Source organism: Camarhynchus parvulus, chromosome 6 (assembly GCF_901933205.1).
Source record: "Camarhynchus parvulus chromosome 6, STF_HiC, whole genome shotgun sequence".
Classification (NCBI taxonomy): Eukaryota; Metazoa; Chordata; class Aves; order Passeriformes; family Thraupidae; genus Camarhynchus; species Camarhynchus parvulus.
The window spans coordinates 3546524-3567109 of record NC_044576.1 but is presented as its reverse complement, the minus strand read 5'-3'; the positions used below and the strand labels follow the sequence as shown (position 1 = coordinate 3567109).

Genomic DNA, 20586 nt, shown 5'->3' with positions numbered 1-20586 from the left:
CTGCTTCCACTGTTTGAAGTGATTAGTTTATCCCACTTTTTTCATATGGTAGATATGACCCACTGCTGTGGTGACAAAGGCTGGCAGCTTACCTTCCCACAGCTGGAGAAGGTCTTTATTTATTCCTGCCTGTGCCTTGGAGGGTTTTGTGGTGAGGATTAGGCTTGGAAAGCAGCTCAGTGGAGAGGGATCAGCTGTTCAAGTGCTGGAGATGATCCACTCAGGAGCATTCTTTGAGCACCAGAGAGTTTTATTTTCAAGGATGGCTCCTAAGAGTTCTCATATGGGGAAAGGCTCAGAGAATTGGAGTTCTTCAGCCTGGAGAAGAGAAGCCTTGGGGTGACCTGACTGTGGCCTTCCAGTACCTGAAGGAGCTGACAAGAAAGATGGAGAGAGACTCTTTACAAGGGCCTGGAGGAACAGGACAAGGGGAATGGCTTCATGCTGGCAGAGTAGGCTTAGATGGGATATTGGGAAGGAATTCTACCCTGAGAGGGTTGGGAGTGCCCAGAGAAGCTGTGGCTGCCCCTGGATCCCTGGCAGTGTCCAAGGCCAGGTTGGACATTGGGGTTTGGAGCCACCCTGGACAGTGGAAGGTGTCCCTGCCCATGGTGTGACCCTGGATGGGCTTTAAGTCCCTTCCAGCCCAGACCATGCTGTGTTTCTGTGGTGTTGATAGAACAGGAAGTGAAACCCAATTAGTTTGTGTGAGGAAGCCTCAGAATGACCCTGTGAGCAGGGCAGGGTTCCCATGTCTGGTGTCAGGGCTCATCACTTGTGGTGTCTGTTTGGGGGACATGCTCAGGTGCCAGCTTCTGCTAAACCTGCTGCTCTGAGGCTGCAGCTTCACCCTCACAGTAGGCTGTGTTCTAAAGGGAGTGTGGGAATATTGTGTCCAAAATATTTGTTCTTCATAGTCCTGCCTGTGCTGAGAGGAGAACCTGACAATGTTTGGGAAGCTCTTGCATAGGGACCAGAGGAGCTTATCTCACATCCATTTAAAAATTGTGATGATGATGATAGATGGGAAATAGAAGCTTGAACTACTTCCCTGTCCTTATTCTTCTGGAGTACAAGTGAGTGCTGGTTGATTGCACCCCCATAGAATATTGTAGTTTGTTAGGAAAGTGTTCTGCTTGGAATTCAGACCTTTGGAAATGGAGAACTCTGAGTTCTGCCTCTGGGACTGCTTTTAGGGTCTCAGGATGTAAAGCTATGTCTCCAGGGAGTCAAACTGTGGCTGCAGGGCTAAAACTGCCCTGTTGGACAAAACCTGGCTTTGCTGTGGTTTGGACTGTCAGTGTGAAAGTGTTCCCTTGGTTCTGGTCCCAGCCTTGCTTGTCCTGGGGTTTTTCCTTAGGACACATCCATTATGGCCCAGGGAAGCTCTGGGCAGGGAGGAATGTGTTCTCTTCACCTCTGTGCTTGCCTGGCAGCCCTGGCAAGCCCTGCTGGGGCTGGGATTTGCTCAGTCCTGAGGCTCAGATCCCAGGAAGGAGAACTTTAGAGCTCCCTTAAGGAGTGGGTGTGATAAGCACTGAGGACATCCGAGCCAAAAGCAGGGCCAGTGTACAAGGCTGCTTGGGAAGGTCATTGTGCAAGTGCTGCAGGGAAAGGGCTTTTGTGTAGTTTAGAAGCAGCTCTAGTGATAAGGAGACATAATAATCAACATTTAAAAAAAAATGGCAGGAAGTGACTATTTTCATGTGTGCATAATAGAGACTTACTAAATTAAAAGCACTCTTAGCTCCTGGCTGTTGTGAGGTGAAACTAAAAGTTTATAGAAATATGAGGTCTAGGTTGTGTCACCAAATGCTCCCAGATTTGTGTATGAAAAATCTTTGTTTATCTCCAGTTTATTCCAATTCCACATTCAGTTTTAATCAGAAAGATTCCTTACTGATGCCTTTGCAAGTCTGCAGTTACAGGTTGTTCTAGACCATGTAATGCATTTTCTGGGAAATGAAACAATTTTTCATCTCTATCAATTTTATTTGAAAGTATTGGCTCTAAAAGCTTTAAAACTTTGCCCTTATTTGAAGCTTTGAGCTGATTTAAAATCAGTAATAAAAACATTCTTAGGTTTTATGCTCTCAAAGCAAATGTTTACCTCAGAGTTTGAACACTTTGGGCTGTTGGGCCTGTTTTAATGAAACTTTCCACATTTTTGGGAAAATATTCCAGGATGTTTTGTAAAGAGAAGGCAGCACCAGTCTTGAGTACAGTGATATTAGCAAACATTAGTCTTTTGACTTAAAATCCTGTCAAAAAGTAATTGCCGTAGTGGTAGATTTTAGAATTCCTAAATGTAGTGGTGCTTTAAAGTTTGAGTATGTTCAAGGCACCTCTTGTTAAACATTTTTTGCTCTCCGTCCCCAAAAAAGCAGCAGCATGAGACTATTTTTGACATAACCCTCAGGCTGTCTGTGGTGTTTGTTTTTAAGAAATGAGAAAAATCTGCATTCTTTGCTCCATTGCTGGACATGGGTGTTTGGAGAGCACAGAATCACAGAAGGGTTTGGGTTGGAAGGGACCATGGAGGGTTGTTCCAGCACTCCTGCCATGTCAGGGACATCCCAGGCTGGCCTTGGAGACTTCCAGGGGCAGCCACAGCTTCTCTGGGCACCCTGAGCCAGAGCTTCACCACATTCCTAAGGAAGGATTTCTTCCCAATATCCCCTCTGGCCGTGGGAAGCCATTCCCCCTTGTCCAGGTTCCTTTTCCATATTTCCTGTAGCCCCTCCAGGTCCTGCAAGGCCACAGTTTGGTCACCTCAAAGCTTCTCCTCTTTGGGCTGAAGGATCCCAATTCCCTCAGCCTTTCCTGGTGGCTCCATGCCCGGAGTACCTGACAGAGCAGTGCCCTGCTCTGGGTGCTGCTCAGCAGTGACTGAGCTTCTCCTTGGGCTGGAGGTGATGAGCAGGAACCCCTCAGTGATGCTGCTCCAAGGTTTTTGACCTTTGTTTTCCCTCTGTTTAGGGAGTGACAATTCCCAGTCAGAGACGCTACGTGTACTACTATAGCTACCTGTTAAAGAATCACCTGGATTACAGACCAGTGGCACTGCTGTTCCACAAGATGATGTTTGAAACAATTCCCATGTTCAGCAGCGGAACTTGCAGTAAGTACCAGCAGCCCTTCACCTCTGCTAGGGAGCCTGGTGGCATTTGGGATGGGGTGGTGGCACCAAGAGCTGCACATGTTGGAAGAAATCGCATGGAAACACCTCACGGTCCAAAATCTGCTGGTTTTGTGTCCTCTGGGATCTCCCAGGTGTAGGTTGTGAAGCACTCAGGACGGTTTTACTACAGGTAAGTGTGTTAATGGTTTGAAAATAAGTGATTCTATCTGGAAAAAGCCTCCAAGATTGAGTCCAGTCTGTGCCCAGTCCCTACCTTGTCACCCAAAGCAGAGCACTGAGTGCCACATCCACTCCTACAGGGATGAGGACTCCATTTTTTATACATTTTATGTATATTTGGGTATTTGTTCCTCACTTTTATGTAAAGCCTCTTTTTTTTTTTAACACAGCAACTCTTGGGAAACATGAATTGCTGAAAAACATTTGCCTAATGGCATGTTGGCTTCCAATGCAGCAACATCATTCTTCCCATGATGTTCAAAAAAATAATAAAAATAAATGAATCAGTTCAACTGGGTAAATAACTAATTAACTCTGGAATAAACTTTTCTTTATGTGGAGGTTTCTAAAGCATTAATACACCTGTAAATGATTAATCTCATCTGCTGATACACTGTGTTAGTGAGGAACAGCAGATTTGGTGAAGTTTTGAAAAAAACAAACAAATTCTGCTCTGTCCTGTGGGCTGTGTTACAGGGCAGTGACTGCTTTGTGTTGCGTGCTTGGTTTTTGGTGGTGGAAAAAATCTGATGGTTTTGCTTTGGGGATTACAGCAATGTGTAATTAATTCCAGTGCCTCCTGTGGCTTTGATTAAAATTGCCCTGTTAATATTGTTGTGAGACAGTACCTGAACATGTAACACACACAAGAAACAATGGAGCAGCTTGTCAGCCTGTACAGGAGGAGGGAGGGAGGAGCCTCTGCCAAAATCCCTCTGCCTTAGGGAAGAGGTGTGCAGGTCACAGATTTCTGCAATTACCACTTATTTCATGTTTTGGATGAACTGGGCTGTGTTTTTGAGGCTGAACTGCTCAAGTGAGTGCTGACTTGTGTGTCCATGGGAGGATGTTGGGACAGACAACAGATTGGCCAAGCACCTGAGAAGATAAAAGAACTATCAAGCTCAGCAGTTGTATGCTGCAATATTTTAAGTTTCTGTGGGGTTCTCAGTGATTTTTTCAGAGTGTGAAATCGATGGTGTGGTGTCTTCAGCTGTGCTGGCAGCAATTTTACCAACCTGGGAACTTTGAATCTGCCTTCCTTGGTATCATTGTCCTGCTCTAAAGGCACTGACAGGGCAGAGCCCAGCCTCTGGGGCTGAATGAGGGGATGACAGAGTTTCACAGCTCTCAGGGTTCAAGGGAGATAAGGGCAGGAAGAGAAGGGTGTGTGGAGACCTCACAGCACTGTCCAGCCTCTGAAGGGTTTGCAGGGAAGCTGGAGGGGGACCTTGCAACAGAAGCTGTGGTGATAGTGCAGGGGGGAATGGCTTGAGACTGGCAGAGGGGAAATTCAGGTGAGATAGACAGAAGGAATTGTTCCCTGGCAGGGTGGGCAGGCCCTGGAATGGATTTCCAGAGCAGCTGGGGCTGCCCCTGGATCCCTGGCAGTGCCCAAGGCCAGGCTGGACAGGGCTTGGAGCAGCCTGGGACAGTGGAAGGTGTCCCTGCCCATGGCAGGGGTGGGATGGATGGGATTTAAGGTCCCTTCCAACCCAAACCATCCTGGGATTCTCTGAGCCTGCCAGTAATGGTTTCATCACTGGTCCCTTCAGCAGGACACTGTGGGTGTGTTTAGCAGCTCTACAGGGCTGTGTCTGTCCTGACCATTTCCAAAGCACCTCTTCCTAAACTGGACCAAAACCCCTTTTATTTAATTTCAGTGTTACCTCTGCAGATTTGACTGGGGAAGTGATGCCATGGCTGCCACTTCTCTGGTGATGGTGATTTACAGGACCAGCTTAGGCTCTTCTGATTGGTTTTTGGTTTTAATGTCCAGTTTTGTCCTTGTTTTACTTTATTTGTGTAAGAGTAGAGTCAGTTTGTGCTGACATGACCAGCCAACAGCTGGAAGAAGAGATGACAGAGAATAAAACCTCTCACTTTGGTCTGTACAATAGAGAGGAGGGGGAAAATGCAAGGAACAGTCAAGTAACTCACATTTTACAGTCATTATATTAAAAAGAAATAACATTTTAGGAACTCCCTGGTGGCCTGAAAGTATTGCCATGAAGGACAGAAGTCTCAAGGCTGTTTCCAGTAGCATCTGGCAAAGTTTGATCCCCTGTGGTGTTAAACCCTTAAGAGAAATTTAGCTAACTTTTAAAACATCACAGCTCACGATTTTGTTTCTTCTACCAATGTTGTGCTTTTTTTTGCCACTTTGGAGGTTTTTCTCACCAAGTGCCACTCTGTTTTGTCCCACAGATCCTCAGTTTGTGGTGTACCAGCTAAAGGTAAAGATATTCACCTCCCCTTCAGGACCCTCACGACGTGAAGACAAGTACATGTACTTTGAATTCCCCCAACCTCTGCCCGTATGTGGTGATATCAAAGTGGAATTTTTCCACAAACAGAACAAGATGTTGAAAAAGGTTGGTTTCTTTGCTTTTTTCTGAAAAATGTTGTCAAGCCAGCCCTTGATGCTTGGGGGTTGGGATGTTGGTTATTTTTCAGGGATGTGTAATCGTGGCATTTAATTCTTTGATGTCTGGTTTTCCCAAGGAGCCAGTGGACCACAAAATGAAAGTTGGATGTTTGGGGAGTTGTGAGATTAAGTACAAAGGTTGGGTAAAAATGATCCTGAGGTCTGTATTGCAGTCTTTTGGGTAGTAGTGAGTAATCTAATTGAGGAAGAAACATTCACCTTCTAAAAATAGACTTGCATACTGAGCAAGTTAACTCCAGCTGTTTTCTTCACTAAATTTTCCTGAGGTTTGAGCAGGCACAGAAGATCCTGTCTGTGCTGTTGGCTGATTTGTACCCATCTGTCAAATTTAGCTGAATTTCTGAGATAATTGAGTTCCCACGCACTTTGTAAAAGTATCTCTGCAATCTCTTCACCACCTCTCTGTTCCCAGCTGCAGTGCCTTGACATGAGAGCTTTAGAGAATTCCCTCCGAGCTGAGGATTTTATTAGGGTCTCAGTTGTGGGAAAAAAAAATAAAATTATCCTAGGACTTATACTGAAACCAAAGTCAGCCACTTCTTAAAGCTGAATCCTTGAGTTTCTTCAGTTCTGGTGCTTGTGGAGCCACTTTGGATCTACCAGAGTGAAAGCTGAGGATGAGACTGTGCTGATTAAAGGCTACCTTGATATTTGCTATTTAAAACTCCTCATCACTGTTGAGTGGAGGTTAGAAAACTTAAGAGCATTCAGTGAGTGAATTGATACAAGGAAGAAATGCTCAAGTGGATCGGGAGAAGTGAAGTGATGAGGTAACACCACTTAGAGCTGTGCACACAGGTTGTACCTGCCAGCTGTGTGTGAGTGAACATGCACACTGTTGTGTGGCCTTGCTTGCTGTGAACAAGTTTAATTCAGGTGCTGCTGTCCGCAGAAGTTTCTGGACAGTTCCTTAGTGGCCCTGTTTTCCTTCTCTACCTCTTTGAGGAGATGTTTTAGTTGGTCAGTGCAGTTATGTGCAGTAAAAGCATTTCAAAAGTAGAAATTCAGTTTCAAAGCTGAGTTATTGACATGCAAGCAGCCAGTTCTGAGAAGAGACTTCTGCAGGAGCACCCAGATCAGTACTGTGGGCTGAACATGAGGGGTGCAGGGAGCAGCTGATGCAAAGCCCCAACATTTCAGACATTTATCTCCTCTCTCCTATCTGAACTGTGAGTTTGTTTTTCCTCTGCCATCTCCAGCAACACATGGATTGCAGACAGACCTGATGGGAAGTGCTGTGCTGCCCTGCCCATCCCTGAAATACCAGTGTGCACCTCAGGATCTTGGCTCTGCAGCGCCAGGAAAAAACTGCTGTTTTGTTTTACCCCTGGAGATTTGTTTTAAAATTTGTTTTACCTCTGGAGAGAGCACTGAGAGGCAGAGACTCTGTAGTGAGAGCCCCTCATGAGCACCCACAGTTTCTGCAGTAGGAGTTGGGTCTTCAGGAGTGTGTAGAAGTGCAGAGCCCCAGGAGGAGCATTACTGTGCTGGAGTTTCATTTCAGAGAGTCAGATTGTGGTTTCATTTCTTAAGAATCTTTGTCGTTTCTCAGTAGCTGGTTGGTTGGTTTTTTTGGGTTTTTTTTGGGTTTTTTTTTCCTTTTTGTCTATTCTTATCAAATACCCAAACTATTTGGGTTCTGTGTATTATAGGTAGTGCAGAGGTGCTCAGTTTCTCAGTGGTTTTGGCCTGGTAGAGCCAAAGAAATGATAAAGGTGGTTCTTTTCACATCTGCAAACTTTTCTGAGATGGAAACTGCTCCTTCATCAACTAGTTAACAAAACACCTTGATAATCTCTCTGAAATATCTGTTGAATCAAGTGTCTTATTGTCTCAGCTTTCAGTATGAATGGAGGACAGAGGAAAATAGGTGTGAGATGTTCCACAGTTGTGGTAAGATCACCTCTCTTAGCTCTGCTGCAAACTCAGGAGCTGATCCTTCCACATGGGCCTTGCACAGGTTGGTGCATAAAGTGAATGAGGTGAGAGCAGGGCAGAGGAGAACATTGGTGCCAGAAGAACCTACCTTGGCTCAAACTGAACACACTTCTCTGTCCAGCTGTTCCACATCTGTGCCTGTTCCTTTTCTACATCAACTATCTATACAGCTTTTACCCAAAACCCCAAAACTGAAGGCCCTCCACTGGGGAGACTGATATTTTCAAGATCCCTTTATGCAATGGTCACCTAATTAATGAAGAGCAGCATAATTAGGAGGAACAGCACCTTATCTTTCAGAGATTCTGCTTTATTAACCAGGTTTATGAAAAGTGGAATTTTAAGTCTGTTGCCTGTCAGTGGTTCTTGTTCTTCCCAGGTTTTCTGTTAGCAGATTACAGGTTACTAAACAAGTCTTAAAGACACCACATATTGACCAGTCTGAATTTTAACTTTAGCATAATAAAAAACCTAATAATATCAATTAAAAATGTAATTCCTGATCCATTCTGAACCTCAGGCTGGAGAATGGCTGTGTCTCACCTCTGGAGATGAAGAAAACTTTTTGCCCTGGCTCTGATTTGGTGTTTGATAACACTGATCTCAGCTGAAGTGCCCCAGATTCCCTCACCTGTATTTGCTCCCAAATTTCCCAATCCTTTGTAGAACAGCATTATCTGCAGAGCTCTCTGTAAAGATGGCCTTCCTCAATTTTGGATAAAATTATTATCCATAAACCAGACCAAACCTGAGTGACTGCAGACACCTAACATTGCAGAGTCAGTGTGAGATTTAAAGCAGTCACATGTCCTTTCTTTTAATGACAAAAGTTAATTTAGGCAAATTCAGTGGCTTTTGGGAGCTGACCTTAGCCACAGGAGCATTGGTACAGGGCTGACAGCTTTGGAAAAGTTCATCCCTTCCATGGTTTCTGCCACCTGGCATCAGTTAGGAAGTCCCCAGCTCTTGATCTTTTCTTGTCTAATCAAGTTGTTTACTTTATCCTCAGACTGTTTCTTCAGTGAGCTGTAGCTACTTCCTTTCAAGAATGAAATGCATGCCCACATGAGAACAAAATGGCTTGAGGCTCAACTGCTGTGACTGTGGATGAATTTCTGATGGGAAGAAGTTTGTAATTTGGGGGGATTCTTTTTGTTCTTTGAACATGGCTTTTTCTTGTAGCTTGACTGTTCTTCCATCTCAGGCTGCTGCTGTAGTTTTGCTGGTGATTTTTTGTAGTTTTTCCTCTAGTTTTGTTCCATGGGTCTCTGCAAAGCCTTTTTCTTCCAGTTATTGATGTTGACATGATAATCTGAAAGTATTTCAGAGTATCCTTAGATCACTCGGTTCAATGGGAGCCTGTTTAAAAATAATACAGAAATCTCCTCATCTTGCTGCCTCTAGAGCCTGGGGCTGAAGGAGACCTTTTTTTGGGAGTCCTCCCAGTACAAATGAGAGGGAAATGTTGACGTGGGTTTAATTTGTGAGAGTCAGTGGTGTTTTATCCCCAGACTCCAGCGTGGGAGGGCTGACAGCATTGTTTGAGCAGTTGCATTTCATCTCTCAAGCCTAGAGATAAGTTCTGCTGCAGAGTTCAACAAGACTTTGGGCAGTTGCTGTTAAGCAAACGCTGAGGAATGAACTCTGAAAATGTCAGAAGACTCAGTGTTGATCTGCACATGGTACAGGAAGTTCCATCAGGGGAACAGGCTGAACCAAGATCCCCATTCTTGGAGAGCATCCCCAGCCCCTCAGCGGGTGCTGCAGAGTGACTGGGAGTGCCTGGGGATCTCTGTGCAAAACTTAAACTCTCAGGAGGACATGGGAACTCCTGATTGATGCCTTAAATCTTGGATTTGGATCCCAATGTGCAGCTAGAGACCAGCTCTAGAGTGGGGAGTGTTTTTCTGTCAGTCTGAGACACTGCACGAGGTGGGGACAAGCGCTGTTTGTCAGAATTGTGGGATTAAATCAGCCTCTGTCTCAGCTGATACTGCACTGGAGATTTATGGCACAGATTTGGTTATGGGAAGAAGTACATCTGTGGTTTGGTTTTTTTTTTAAGACAGATGTCTGTGATGTAACTGGAAGTGAAGCAAAACACATTGAAAAACAGTCTCTAATACTTTTTTTTTTTCAGAAGTCTATTCATTAGCTTGTGTTATGTGAGCACTTGGTCTGGTATTTTGATTTGCTATATAAAGCCTGAGTTCAGTTCATGCCTTGATTTTTAAAATTCCTATCTTTGGCCCATATTACATCATCTTTCTTCCTTGTCTCCCATGAAATATCTTGGGTCCTGATGCTTCAGCTAAATCCTCACTTTGAATAATGGATTTGCTCTTCAGTGAAAACAGTGACACAGTTATCAGCCTTAAGAACTAATTCCAAAAAACATGACCAAGTCTTCCCTTAATCTGAGTGGCCATGCCATGTTCCAAGACCCATGAACTCAGTTTATTAGGCTAATTAAGTTGTGCATTGGGAAGGAAAGGAAAATAACTTGATGTTTTAAAAAGCTGGAGGGAGATAAAAGGAGAAATGACCAGCTCAGCTGAGTTGTAGTGTTTAGTTTGAGTCCCTGAAGACCTCTGCAAATTTGTCCCAAGGAACAGAGATTAAAAGCTGTCTAGGGAGAGGTTTGTGAGTCCCCCCAGCCCTTAAGGTGCCAACTGAATCCCTCCTGGTTCTGCACTCATGGAGCTGAAGGTGAGGCAGGACAGAACTGTGCCTTCTGCTGGCATTGATCCCACCCAGGGGCCCCTTCCTGTGGCACTGGGGACCAGCACCAGAGGGGTTTCAGCAGGAAAGTGCTGCTTGTCTCTGCTTTGACCTGAGCAGGAGTGAACCTCTCACCTCCTTGGCGTTCTTTCTGAGGGACTCACTGTGTGGGTGAGGAGAAGCCTGGGTTGGTGTACCCTGAGCTTGTCTTCACAGAGATTTTGTCTGCTGCCTCTTGCTCTGGGGCAGAGACATCAGCAGAGTGAGCCCAGGATGTTCATCCTCAACTCCAGACTCAGGCAGGGCATTTTTAAGGCTTTTCTTGGGGAAAGAGGAGGGTGTGAAATGTATAAACAGGGCCTGGCAAGAACCTGCTAACTGCTGCCTCTCATGGATGGGCTCCAGCAAGGCTTCTTCAGAGGTGGTGTGGCTTGAAGGGGCTCAGTGGCAGTGGGAAACATCTTTTAGACTCCCCAAACAACTCATTTGCTAGATTTGATTCCCAAAGTGCTGCAGAGAGGCACGTGGTGAAGTGGGGAACTCAGCTACCAGAAGTGTTCCTGGCTGGATTTTTAATTTCTGTCTGGGGGTCTCTCAGGTGTTTACAAAAATGCAGACAGGCTGGAAGTGGTTTTGTAGGCTTTACCTAAAATACTGACAATGAGTCTGCTGACCTTTGGCAGAGAGGGACACTTGTGAATTCCCAGTATCCTGCTGGAATAAATTATTGAGGAGGATGAGTGTGAGTTAAGTAGTCCAGCTCTTTCCTGCCTTCTTTCATTGGCTCAGGAAAATGCTGTGGTATTTGGCTGGTGCCAAACTGCCTTCAGCAGGAGGCCTGCTCATGTCACACACACACACTGGAACCACTTCTGTTCCACCTCTGATTTCCCCCCTGCTTCCTTACCAGCAGAGATGAATGGGAAGATAGGGCAGGACGTGGATTTTCCAGTAAGAAGTTGGAATTAGAGCTCCTTGGTAAACCAAAATATGTAAGTTAGCTCAGAAGGAGTGAGTTTGTGTTCTGTGTAATACCAAGGAATGTTAGGTTCTGCTTGCTTTTTCTGCAACTTTAGCAGCAATACTGACCCTTGTGGGAGGAGCTGGCCATTTGCACCTTGGATCTTGAGCCTGAAAAGGCACATCAAAGAAGATTTTGTGTGTAAAGAGCTGGTGGATGTAGCTCAGTGTCAGAGAAAAAGAGGGGTTTGGTGTGCCAAGGAGAGCTGCCCTTGGAAACAGCAGCTCTGGGCTGGCAGAAAGCTTCAGGATCTGTGATACAGGGGTGTCCTGCCTCTTGGTGCAGCTGGGACTGTGGCAGAGTGGAGACTCAAACTGCTGAAGGTCACCTGTCAGGTTCTGCTTGAGCTGAACATCCCTCAGCTGCCTCTGCTTCTCCCTAAAAACTTCCTGCTGGACAGCAGGCACTGGCCCTACCTTCCTCTCAGTGCAAAGCTCTGACTGCATGAAAGCACCCATGAATCCTTTACTGATTTGTGGTTTTGCTCAGTTGTAGCTATTTCTGTATAAAAACCAGAAAAGCTTTCTGTTGCAGGGGAGATTCAGTATTACTCACCTCAGCTGCTTCACACAGGTTGTCTGTTGGGTTTAGGGATTGCTTGGCAAGGTGTGAGCAAAAAATATCTATTTATGCCTTGTGATTGTAAGTTTAAGTTTATTTAATTTATTACCATCTGTTTTTATTGCAGGTATGATAGTTTTAAGCCCAGCTCTCTGTGAATGACTTCTAAAAGCTTAATTGGTTAAAATTGAGCTTGATGAATGTGAATTTTTGTGTGTTGTCCAGGAGATGTGGTGAAAATGTCTTTGCATGCAATGTAACAAATGCCATACTGTTGTCCAACCAAGTTTTGCCTGATATTCCAAATCTGTTTTTGACCAGATGCTGATAGCAGTCTAATTAACGTGCCATTAGTGAATACTAAAACAAGCTTGTTTTCTGTGTTCTTCCTCCCCCAGGACAAAATGTTTCACTTTTGGGTAAATACATTCTTCATAGGACTGGATGAAAATTCAGACAAAGTAGAAAATGGAAGTCTAGTTGCAGATCAGGAACTCGATGGTATTTTCAGTACAGAGCGCTCAGATAATGATAAGGAATATTTAATCCTTACATTAACAAAAAACGATCTAGACAAAGCAAATAAAGACAAAGCCAACAGATATTTCTCTCCAAACTTCAAGGTCAGTATATTTTATGTGTGAACAAAGCTGAAAAGCTGCATGATTTGTTTGTCTTGCCTTTGGAGGGACCATGTGAAACTGCTGTGTAGAAGCTGAGTTCGTGTGTTGGTATTGCCATCACTTAGCAAAGCTTTGAGCTTTGTGCTTTTATTTGCTTTTTGGGGATCTGATGCATGTTGAGAGGCTGGGGTTGAAGTCTTCAGGTTGTTCCAGGTGTTTGTCAAAGCCATCAGAGGTTGGGAGAGCTGCTGACCAGGTGCCATCTCTCTGCCTGCCTTGTGGGCTGGGCACACTGAGCTCCTGAGCTGGTTTGCAGCTGTGCCTGTTCCATGGGAAGCAGAGGGGGCCACAAAGATGATTTGGGGTGTTGGAGCATCTCTCTGATGAGGAGAGGAGCTGAGCCTAGTCAGTCTGGAGAAGGGAGGGCTGAGGGGGGATCTCATCAATCCTCACAGACATCTCCAGGGGCTGGCAGAGGGTGCCAGGCTCTGTTCTGTCACTGCTCCAGTGACAGGATGAGGAGCAAAGGCCATAAACTAAAACACAAATTCCTCCTCAACACGAGGGAGAACTTCTTTCCATGAGTGTGGCAGAGCCCTGGAGCAGCTGCCTGGGCAGGGTGTGGAGTCTCCCTCTCTGGATTCATCCCAAGCTCACCTGGAAATGCTCCTGTGCCTGGGCAGGGGCTTGGACTGGATTATCTCCAGAGGTCTCTTCAAGCCCAGCTGTCCTGTGATTCTGGGAGTACCTTACTTACCCTGGCACTTGAGCTTTGGGGAGTATGAGCCGTTGCCAGCAGTGTTTTAAACATGCAAAATGCATTTGTAAGAATTGCAGCATTTTCTGACTTCCTCATAAAAGATCAGCCAGAGCTCATTTGAAGGTAATGGTCACAGCTGCTTAGAGTGTTGCTTGGATCAGACTTCCCACACAAGAGTCACCTGTTAGAGAGGGTTTTGTTCATTCCTGTGCACTCTTGCTGCAGTCTCCTGGTGCTCTGGGATTTGGGGAAGGCAGGAGGGTGTGCTGGGGTGTCCTGCTGCTGCAGCTCAGGAGCACCTGAGCACTCAGCCAGACACAATTCCTGCAGCTGGGCTGGAAAATCCTGCTGCTTTGCCAGGGGTGGAATTGAGAGGCTGGCAAACCTCTCTCTGGGGAGAGGAGCAGGAGTGTGACTCAGGGTAGCCAGGACCTGTGCTGTTAAAAATTGCTCGGTTAAATCCGGGTTCCCTTTTTAAATGTTGTTTTTTCCTTCCCCAGGTGAAGCTATTTTTCACAAAAACAGTAGAAGAGCCATCAAATCCAGAGGCTAGCAGTTCAACTTCTGTAACACCAGATGTTAGTGACAATGAACCTGATCATTATAGATACTCTGACACCACTGACTCTGATCCAGAGAATGAACCTTTTGATGAAGATCAGCATACGCAGATTACAAAAGTCTGAATATTTTTTTTATCAGAGATAAAAAAGAACCATACAAAAAAAAAACAAAAACATGAAGACAGACAAACTTGAATAAACTGAAAAAAAAAGGACCTTTCTAAATGGCAAAAGGACATAGTGTCAGATTACCAGTTATAGGAACAATTCTTTCCTGACCAATCTTGTTTTGCCCTACAAATCTACAGGGTTTGACACTTGTCCAGTCGGGGGGGTTAAAGAAAGGTTACGTAGCTCTTATGTATATAACTTTTTGTGTCAAAGGACATTAAAACTTCAATTAGGAACTATAAACATGGCACTTTCCCATTTTATTCCAGTTTTATAAAAGTGGAGACAGACCTAATGTGTATGCGTAGGAATTTTTCCTTTTGTGTTCTGTCACCAAACGAAGTTTCAAAAACCGAAAAGAAAAAAAAAAAAATTTACAGGTTCACATCCTGCCCCTTTTTTTGCACTTGTGTGGCAACAGAAAAGTCTGCAGTTGGCTAAGAGATGTTTCTAGAAGGTTTTTCCTACATTCTAATGCATGTTTTTTGGATGGGGGCTGGAAGGTGATGCTCGGAAAGGAGCGTGGCCTGTGTACCGTGTCCGGCTGTTCCATGCACCTTTCCTCAGCATGCTGCCCTAATTCATCCGGGACAATGGGTGAGGAGTCGCCGCTGTCACTGCTTGTTGTTTGTGCATTTTTCATTTTTTTTAAGTGTAATGGTGCTAGAAAAGGCAGCTAGAGAGAGTGATTCTGTCTAGGGGTACAGGAATGAACCTTCACGACACCCACGAGACCCGCGCTATGAAGGGAGACAAGGAATTGGGGTCACGAAAAACAAAAACAAACAAAAAAAAAACAGCAAAAGGAAACACAGCAACAATGACTTAACCATACAAATGTGGAGGCTATCAACTAAAGTAAGAGCTTGAAACAAATGGTTACAAAATTTGACAATGATTTATTGGGATTTTTTTCTGAATTGTAATGGCTGCTCCATCTCCTGTGTAATCAAGGCCAGTTTTAAAAGTCAGATGCTATTAGTGCAAAAACATCAGTCAACATCTTACATTTATATTAGTAGTTTTTCAATCATATTCCTGCTGTGAATACTTCATGTGCTGCCTTGCAAGCTTTATTTTTTTTTCCCCTCTCATGAATATAAGAAGATTTTGTAATGGTGCACAGGAAATGTCACTGGAGATTCTCCAGGTTAGTGTTTGTTTGGAAGATTTCTGATGCATTTATTCAATCAAACCTCTGTCAGCCGTTCCACCCCTTTGACCTTACACATTCTATTACAATGAGTTTTGCAGTTTTGCACACTTTTTTTAAAAAAAAAGTCATTAACTGTTAGGGAATTTTACTTGAATACTCATTACCTGCAATGTTTAAAAAAATGGACATTACACACCAGAGACAGGAAACCAGTGTTGCAGTAAATTCTCAACGCTGTAAATGAAGATTAAAAAGCAGAACTTGTCCCAAATACATTACTATCAAAAACAGTCCCTCAAACCACCCAACAAATTGTTTTTCTAAGCCAAGTGGCAGTGTTGGGTTATTTGTTCCTAGGGTAGGGCTCAGAGTTGGCTTCTGGTGGATGATGGTTGTGCCCAGCCCGAGGTGGCTCAGGAGTCCAGCTGTGAATGGACCATGAACAGCTGACCCCAAACTGATGCTTTTTTTAGGGTGTAGTACACCCATCCCCCTGCTTAATTAACTTCTTGGTGCTGACATGGAAGTTCATGAGCTGTGTTCTCAGCCAGAATTATGAATGGGATCTGTCAGAGCCCTGCACAGCAGCATTAATGGTTGGAATTTGAACCACACAAGGCAGGACTTCCACTAATTACAGTTGGTAAATGGAGGTGTAAAGGGCTTTTAAAGAATTTTTTTTTCTTACCTGGTTTCTGTTGGTCAGTTCTGCTCCTCAAATTCATGATTCTAACTTCTAACAAAGCTGGTAATACGTTCTGACTTACAGGTTTAATTAGACTTTAATGGATCAAGGTTCAGTGCTCATTGTGACGAGCAGGAGGTGGTTTTCCCTTGGGAACAGGAATTTTAACTCTTACCCTTCCAATCGTGTTTTCACCCTGTCTGGTTTATAACAGTTGAAAGTTGTGTTGTGCTTAAATAAAGCCAAGTGCTCATGCTTGGGTAGTGTTGGGATCTTGGCAGTGCTGCGTGTCCCACTTTGGATAATCAGGATTGGATGGTGCAGCTCCAGTCGGTGACGCCGGATCGGGAATCAGGACGCAAGGATGGGCTTTTGCACTGTTCTTTTTCCTTTGGAATGTGAAGGTTGGAATGAGGGTTTTTGGTTGGTTTTGTTTTGTTGTTTTTTTTTTTTTTTTTTTTTTTAATGTTTCGACGTCTTTGAGAAGCCTTGCTTACATTTTATGGTGTAGTCATTGGAAATGGAAAAATGGCATTATATATATATATATATATATATATAAATATATATTATACATACTCTCCTATACTTTATTTCAGTTACCACCCCCATAGAAGTTGACAAGAATTGCTATGACTGAAAGGTTTTTGAGTCCTTACTAAAACTTTATTTATGACAGTATTCATAATTAGCTTGAGCTGCATTCTGTAGGTAATCTTTCCTTGAGTTTCCAGACTGTAGGCTTCAGCCTGTTGGGATGTGCAAGAGCTTACATGTCTGAAACTACCTGAAGGCATCACTTTGGTAAGAGCTTAACTGTAAAGGCCCTGAAGCATCCCCTGGGCTTGGGCAGCCCCAGTGGAAATCTTTGCCACAGCTCCTCCAGGGCAGCTGTGCAAATCAGCCTCCAGATTCCTCCCCAGGGCACACATTGTAAACTGAAGTGGAGTTTACATGCAGCATCAAAATTAGCTTTCCAAATTCAAAACAAAACAAACAAAAAAAAACCACCTTGAAATAATCCAAGAAGAGGATGCTGGTGTGCAAGTTCCATGTTTAGTCCTAGCAAATGTGTGCAATATGTTAACGATGCCTGTGGTTGCCACGAAGTGCCTCGTTTACCTTCTCAATACTGTTGGAAAGTGTCGTGCATGCAGATGGATGGGGTGGGACTGTGCACTAAAAGGGGCTCCAACTGCAGCGTTCTGGCAGAGCTGCCTTTCTCTGCCACTTCAAATTTTCCAGTCTGTTTTCATATAGCATATATATATATAGATACTAAAAGAAAAAAAAATCAGTCTGTTAAGCAGCCTTACTCTGATTCAGCCTCTTCAAATACTATTGTGCTGTGCAACAGTGGCTCTGTGTGTAACTGAGAATACACAAAAACCAAGTATGACATGTACAGGATAATGCCTCATACAAATCAGATGTCCGTTTGTTATTGTGTTTAACAACCCTTTATCTCTTAGTGTTAAAACTCCACTTAAAACTGATTAAAGTCTCATTCTTGTCACTGTGTGGGTGTTTTATTGCAGTGTTCTGAGCTTGGCAAACAGCTCGCACGTTGTGCTTGTAAAGCCGTGGAATTTGGAGCCAAGGGTGCTCCTTGTGCAGCCAGGGATTGGAAGGGAGCTGCAGCTCCCAAGGCTGCTGTGTTCCAGAGGTTGGACCAGGGCAGCAGTGGAACTCCAGATGTGTGCAGGGATATCAAACCCTCACTTTGGTGTCCTGCTGAGGGGCAGGGGCACCTCCTGGGGCATCAAACCACACGGGCAGTGTGATGGTGCCTGTCCCCAGTGCCTGAGGAGCTGCAGGAAAGGTGGACGCAGACTAATGAGAAGGAAAAGGGGAATGGATTCCCACTGCCAGAGGGGTACTGGGAAGAAATCCTTCCCTGGCAGGGTGGGCAGGCCCTGGCACAGGGTGCCCAGAGCAGCTGGATCCAGCAGGGATCCATCCCCTGGATCCCTGGCAGTGCCCAAGGCCAGGCTGGATTTTGGACCTTGGAGCAGCCTGGGACAGTGGCAGTGTCCCTGCCCATGGCACTGGGTGGGCTTTGAGGTCCCCTCCCACCCAAACCATTCTGGGATTCTCTATTTAGTCTCCAAGAGAACTTAATTAAAAATTCACCTTGTAAATGAGGTAATGATGCATCTGCTGCATAATGAGACCTGAATCCCACCTGAGAATTCTTTTCCTGAAGTAGCTTTACATGGACAGGGAGATGCATTTTTCCCTGTAGAATCATAGGATAGTCGAGGCTGGAAAGGCCCTTTGAGATCATCAAGTCCACTCCCAGGACAGGTCAAGCAGGTGATTTTGGGGTGGTTCTGGTTGTTTGGCTGTTTCCAAACCAGATTTTGAAGTGGCACTTCAATCCTAGGTGGAGTTCCCTGTTCCCAGGGTTACCCTGGCCCTGCAGGAATGTGAGAGGGGTGGGGAGGTGACTTCAGGTGGCTCTTGTCACTCCTCCTTCCTTCCCTCTGCTGCTAACACCACCCTTGGCCCACATTTGGCTGAGCTTCCCCAAAAACTCCAGTTCTGTTGGGACAGGGGAGGTTTGGGTGCTCTGTGGGGTGCAGTGTTGGCCAGGTGGGGCTGAGCCCACAGGTGAGGGTTTGCACCTGGTGCTGCCCAAGCTGTCAATGCATGTTCCTTTTGCTCTAATGAGCAAAAAATGCAAAAAAATGCAAGTAGGGTGGGAAGATGCAGAGGAAAGGCAGGAAGCTCAAAGGAGAGTGTTCTGAGCAGGGTTCAACATGATGAGTTTCTATAAATACTGAGATCTCTCTATGAAAGGATTCTGCTCTGGAGACAGAAGTGCTATGGACAGAGGATTTTATTTGACTTTTACACTCTTGTCCCATTGACTAAAGTCCCGTGGCCCAGCCCCCAGCAGCTAAAGGTGGTTTCTAGGCAAAAATGCTCATTTTTTGCACTCTGATGACCCATGTAGTGACAGAGCTTCTGGGTGCCAGCCCAGAGGACAATCCCTGTGCTTCCCATGTCCTCTGAGCCCCTCCAGCTCCAGGGCCTGCCTGGGCTTTCCCACCCCCATGGAGCAGCAGCTCAGTTCCTTCAGGTCCCTTTCCAGGTGGTTAATAATGAATTGTGTCTTCTTTTAAAGCTGCAGCAGAGCTATAAATTGCACTCTTTTAAGAAGGAAAGACGTTGGTAGGGGAATTTTGAAGTGTTTTTCCTGCAGCTGGTTGGTTCTTCTTTGGTTTCTTGTCACCCTCATTCTTTGGTGTCTTCTCAAACTCCATCTTTCCACATCTGTCCCTGGTAATTCTCCTTTTTTTCTTTAATTTTTTTTAAATTTTATTTTTCCTACACAATCCTGTGCTAGGCAGATGGGAAAATCCCTTTATTTTGAACCGATGGGCTCACTAAAATAAAAACCATTCCTTGTTTCTTTGCCTTTTGCTCCCTGCTCTTTGTGACTTTTCCTAGTTGGGCTTTTTTATGGCATTCCACTGTTTTTGCATTTTTCCATGTGTTTCTTCTCATTTTCCACTTATCTTCTGTGCTTTCAAACTTCTCAGCCCCTGCTCTGTGTTGCAATGTAGGACAGGTAATTATTTTCTGCCTGGGTTTTTTAGGTTTTTTTATTTAGTTTATTTGTTTGGTTGTGGGTTTTTTTTCTTCCTTTTTGTCTACCAAGTTTTATTCTGAAGGCATAGCAAGGAGAAACAATTTTAGGTTGTTTTTTTTTTTTAAAAAAGAAAGAACAATTCTGAGAAACATCAGGGTGGTGCAGGTTCAGCAGACGTGTTTGCCTTGGTGAGCTCCTGGTGTTCTGCACAAACCTGGATGTGTTTATCTGGTCTAATGGGAACAATGGGACTTGTGATGAGCAAAAAATTAAAAACCTTGCCAATGAACTGCTGGGCTACCCTTTCTGCAAGTGTTGCTGTATGGGCTGTACTGGCTACAGAAATATTTTAAAAAATGGGTTTAGTGTGGTTTATTTTTACTTTTTGAGGGCTCCTGTGCTTGGTAATTTACCTTGTCTCCCATGGCTAAGCCCTGAAATAAATTCATGATTTTTCTTCCTAATTTCCTGTTCATGGAGGGGTTTTAAGCTGATAAAAGGTGATGTTCCAGAGGCTGAGCCTTGTGCTTTAAATTACTCTTTGTGTAATTCAGGCTGCTTCAGGCCCTACTGGTGTTTTTTTGGCCTTTGGCAGAATAACTGTAGCATGAAGGTGCTGTGGGGTCTGGGAGAGGCTGAGAGCAGCTGGGAAATGCTGGATGCAGGAATTCCAGCAGCCTGCACAGAGAGATCAGGGCTGCCCCATGGCAGCAGGAAAAAATGGGAAGGATTCTGTCATGGAAATCTGTGTGCAGGAATGAGCCTTTAAAAGGGAAATTAATGAGTCTGGAGGAGAAGGCAGCAAAGGCTTTAATGTAAAGCAGGGTTTGGTAATGGGAGAGTGAAACCTGGTGGGTGGAGGCATGGAACTTGTGAGGAAAGGGGTGATGGCACATGTTTATAGAGATTTGCTGGGCTTCTGCAGGGATGGGATGGAGCAGCTGATGAGAGGTGGCTGAGAGGCAGCTGGAGGGAGGGG

General features: G+C 44.7%; 1 protein-coding gene across 1 annotated transcript in view; it reads left to right on the top strand.

The window, feature by feature from the left end:
- The window catches only part of PTEN (phosphatase and tensin homolog), a 47839-nt gene extending 30314 nt beyond the window's left edge, over positions 1–17525 (top strand). The window contains exons 6-9 of the mRNA XM_030950794.1: positions 2980–3121; positions 5570–5736; positions 12450–12674; positions 13935–17525. Coding sequence (XP_030806654.1) covers positions 2980–3121; positions 5570–5736; positions 12450–12674; positions 13935–14120 — 720 coding nt within the window. The 3' untranslated portion in view covers positions 14121–17525. The remainder of the gene's footprint in view (positions 1–2979; positions 3122–5569; positions 5737–12449; positions 12675–13934) is intronic.
- The last annotated feature ends 3061 nt before the right edge of the window (positions 17526–20586 follow it).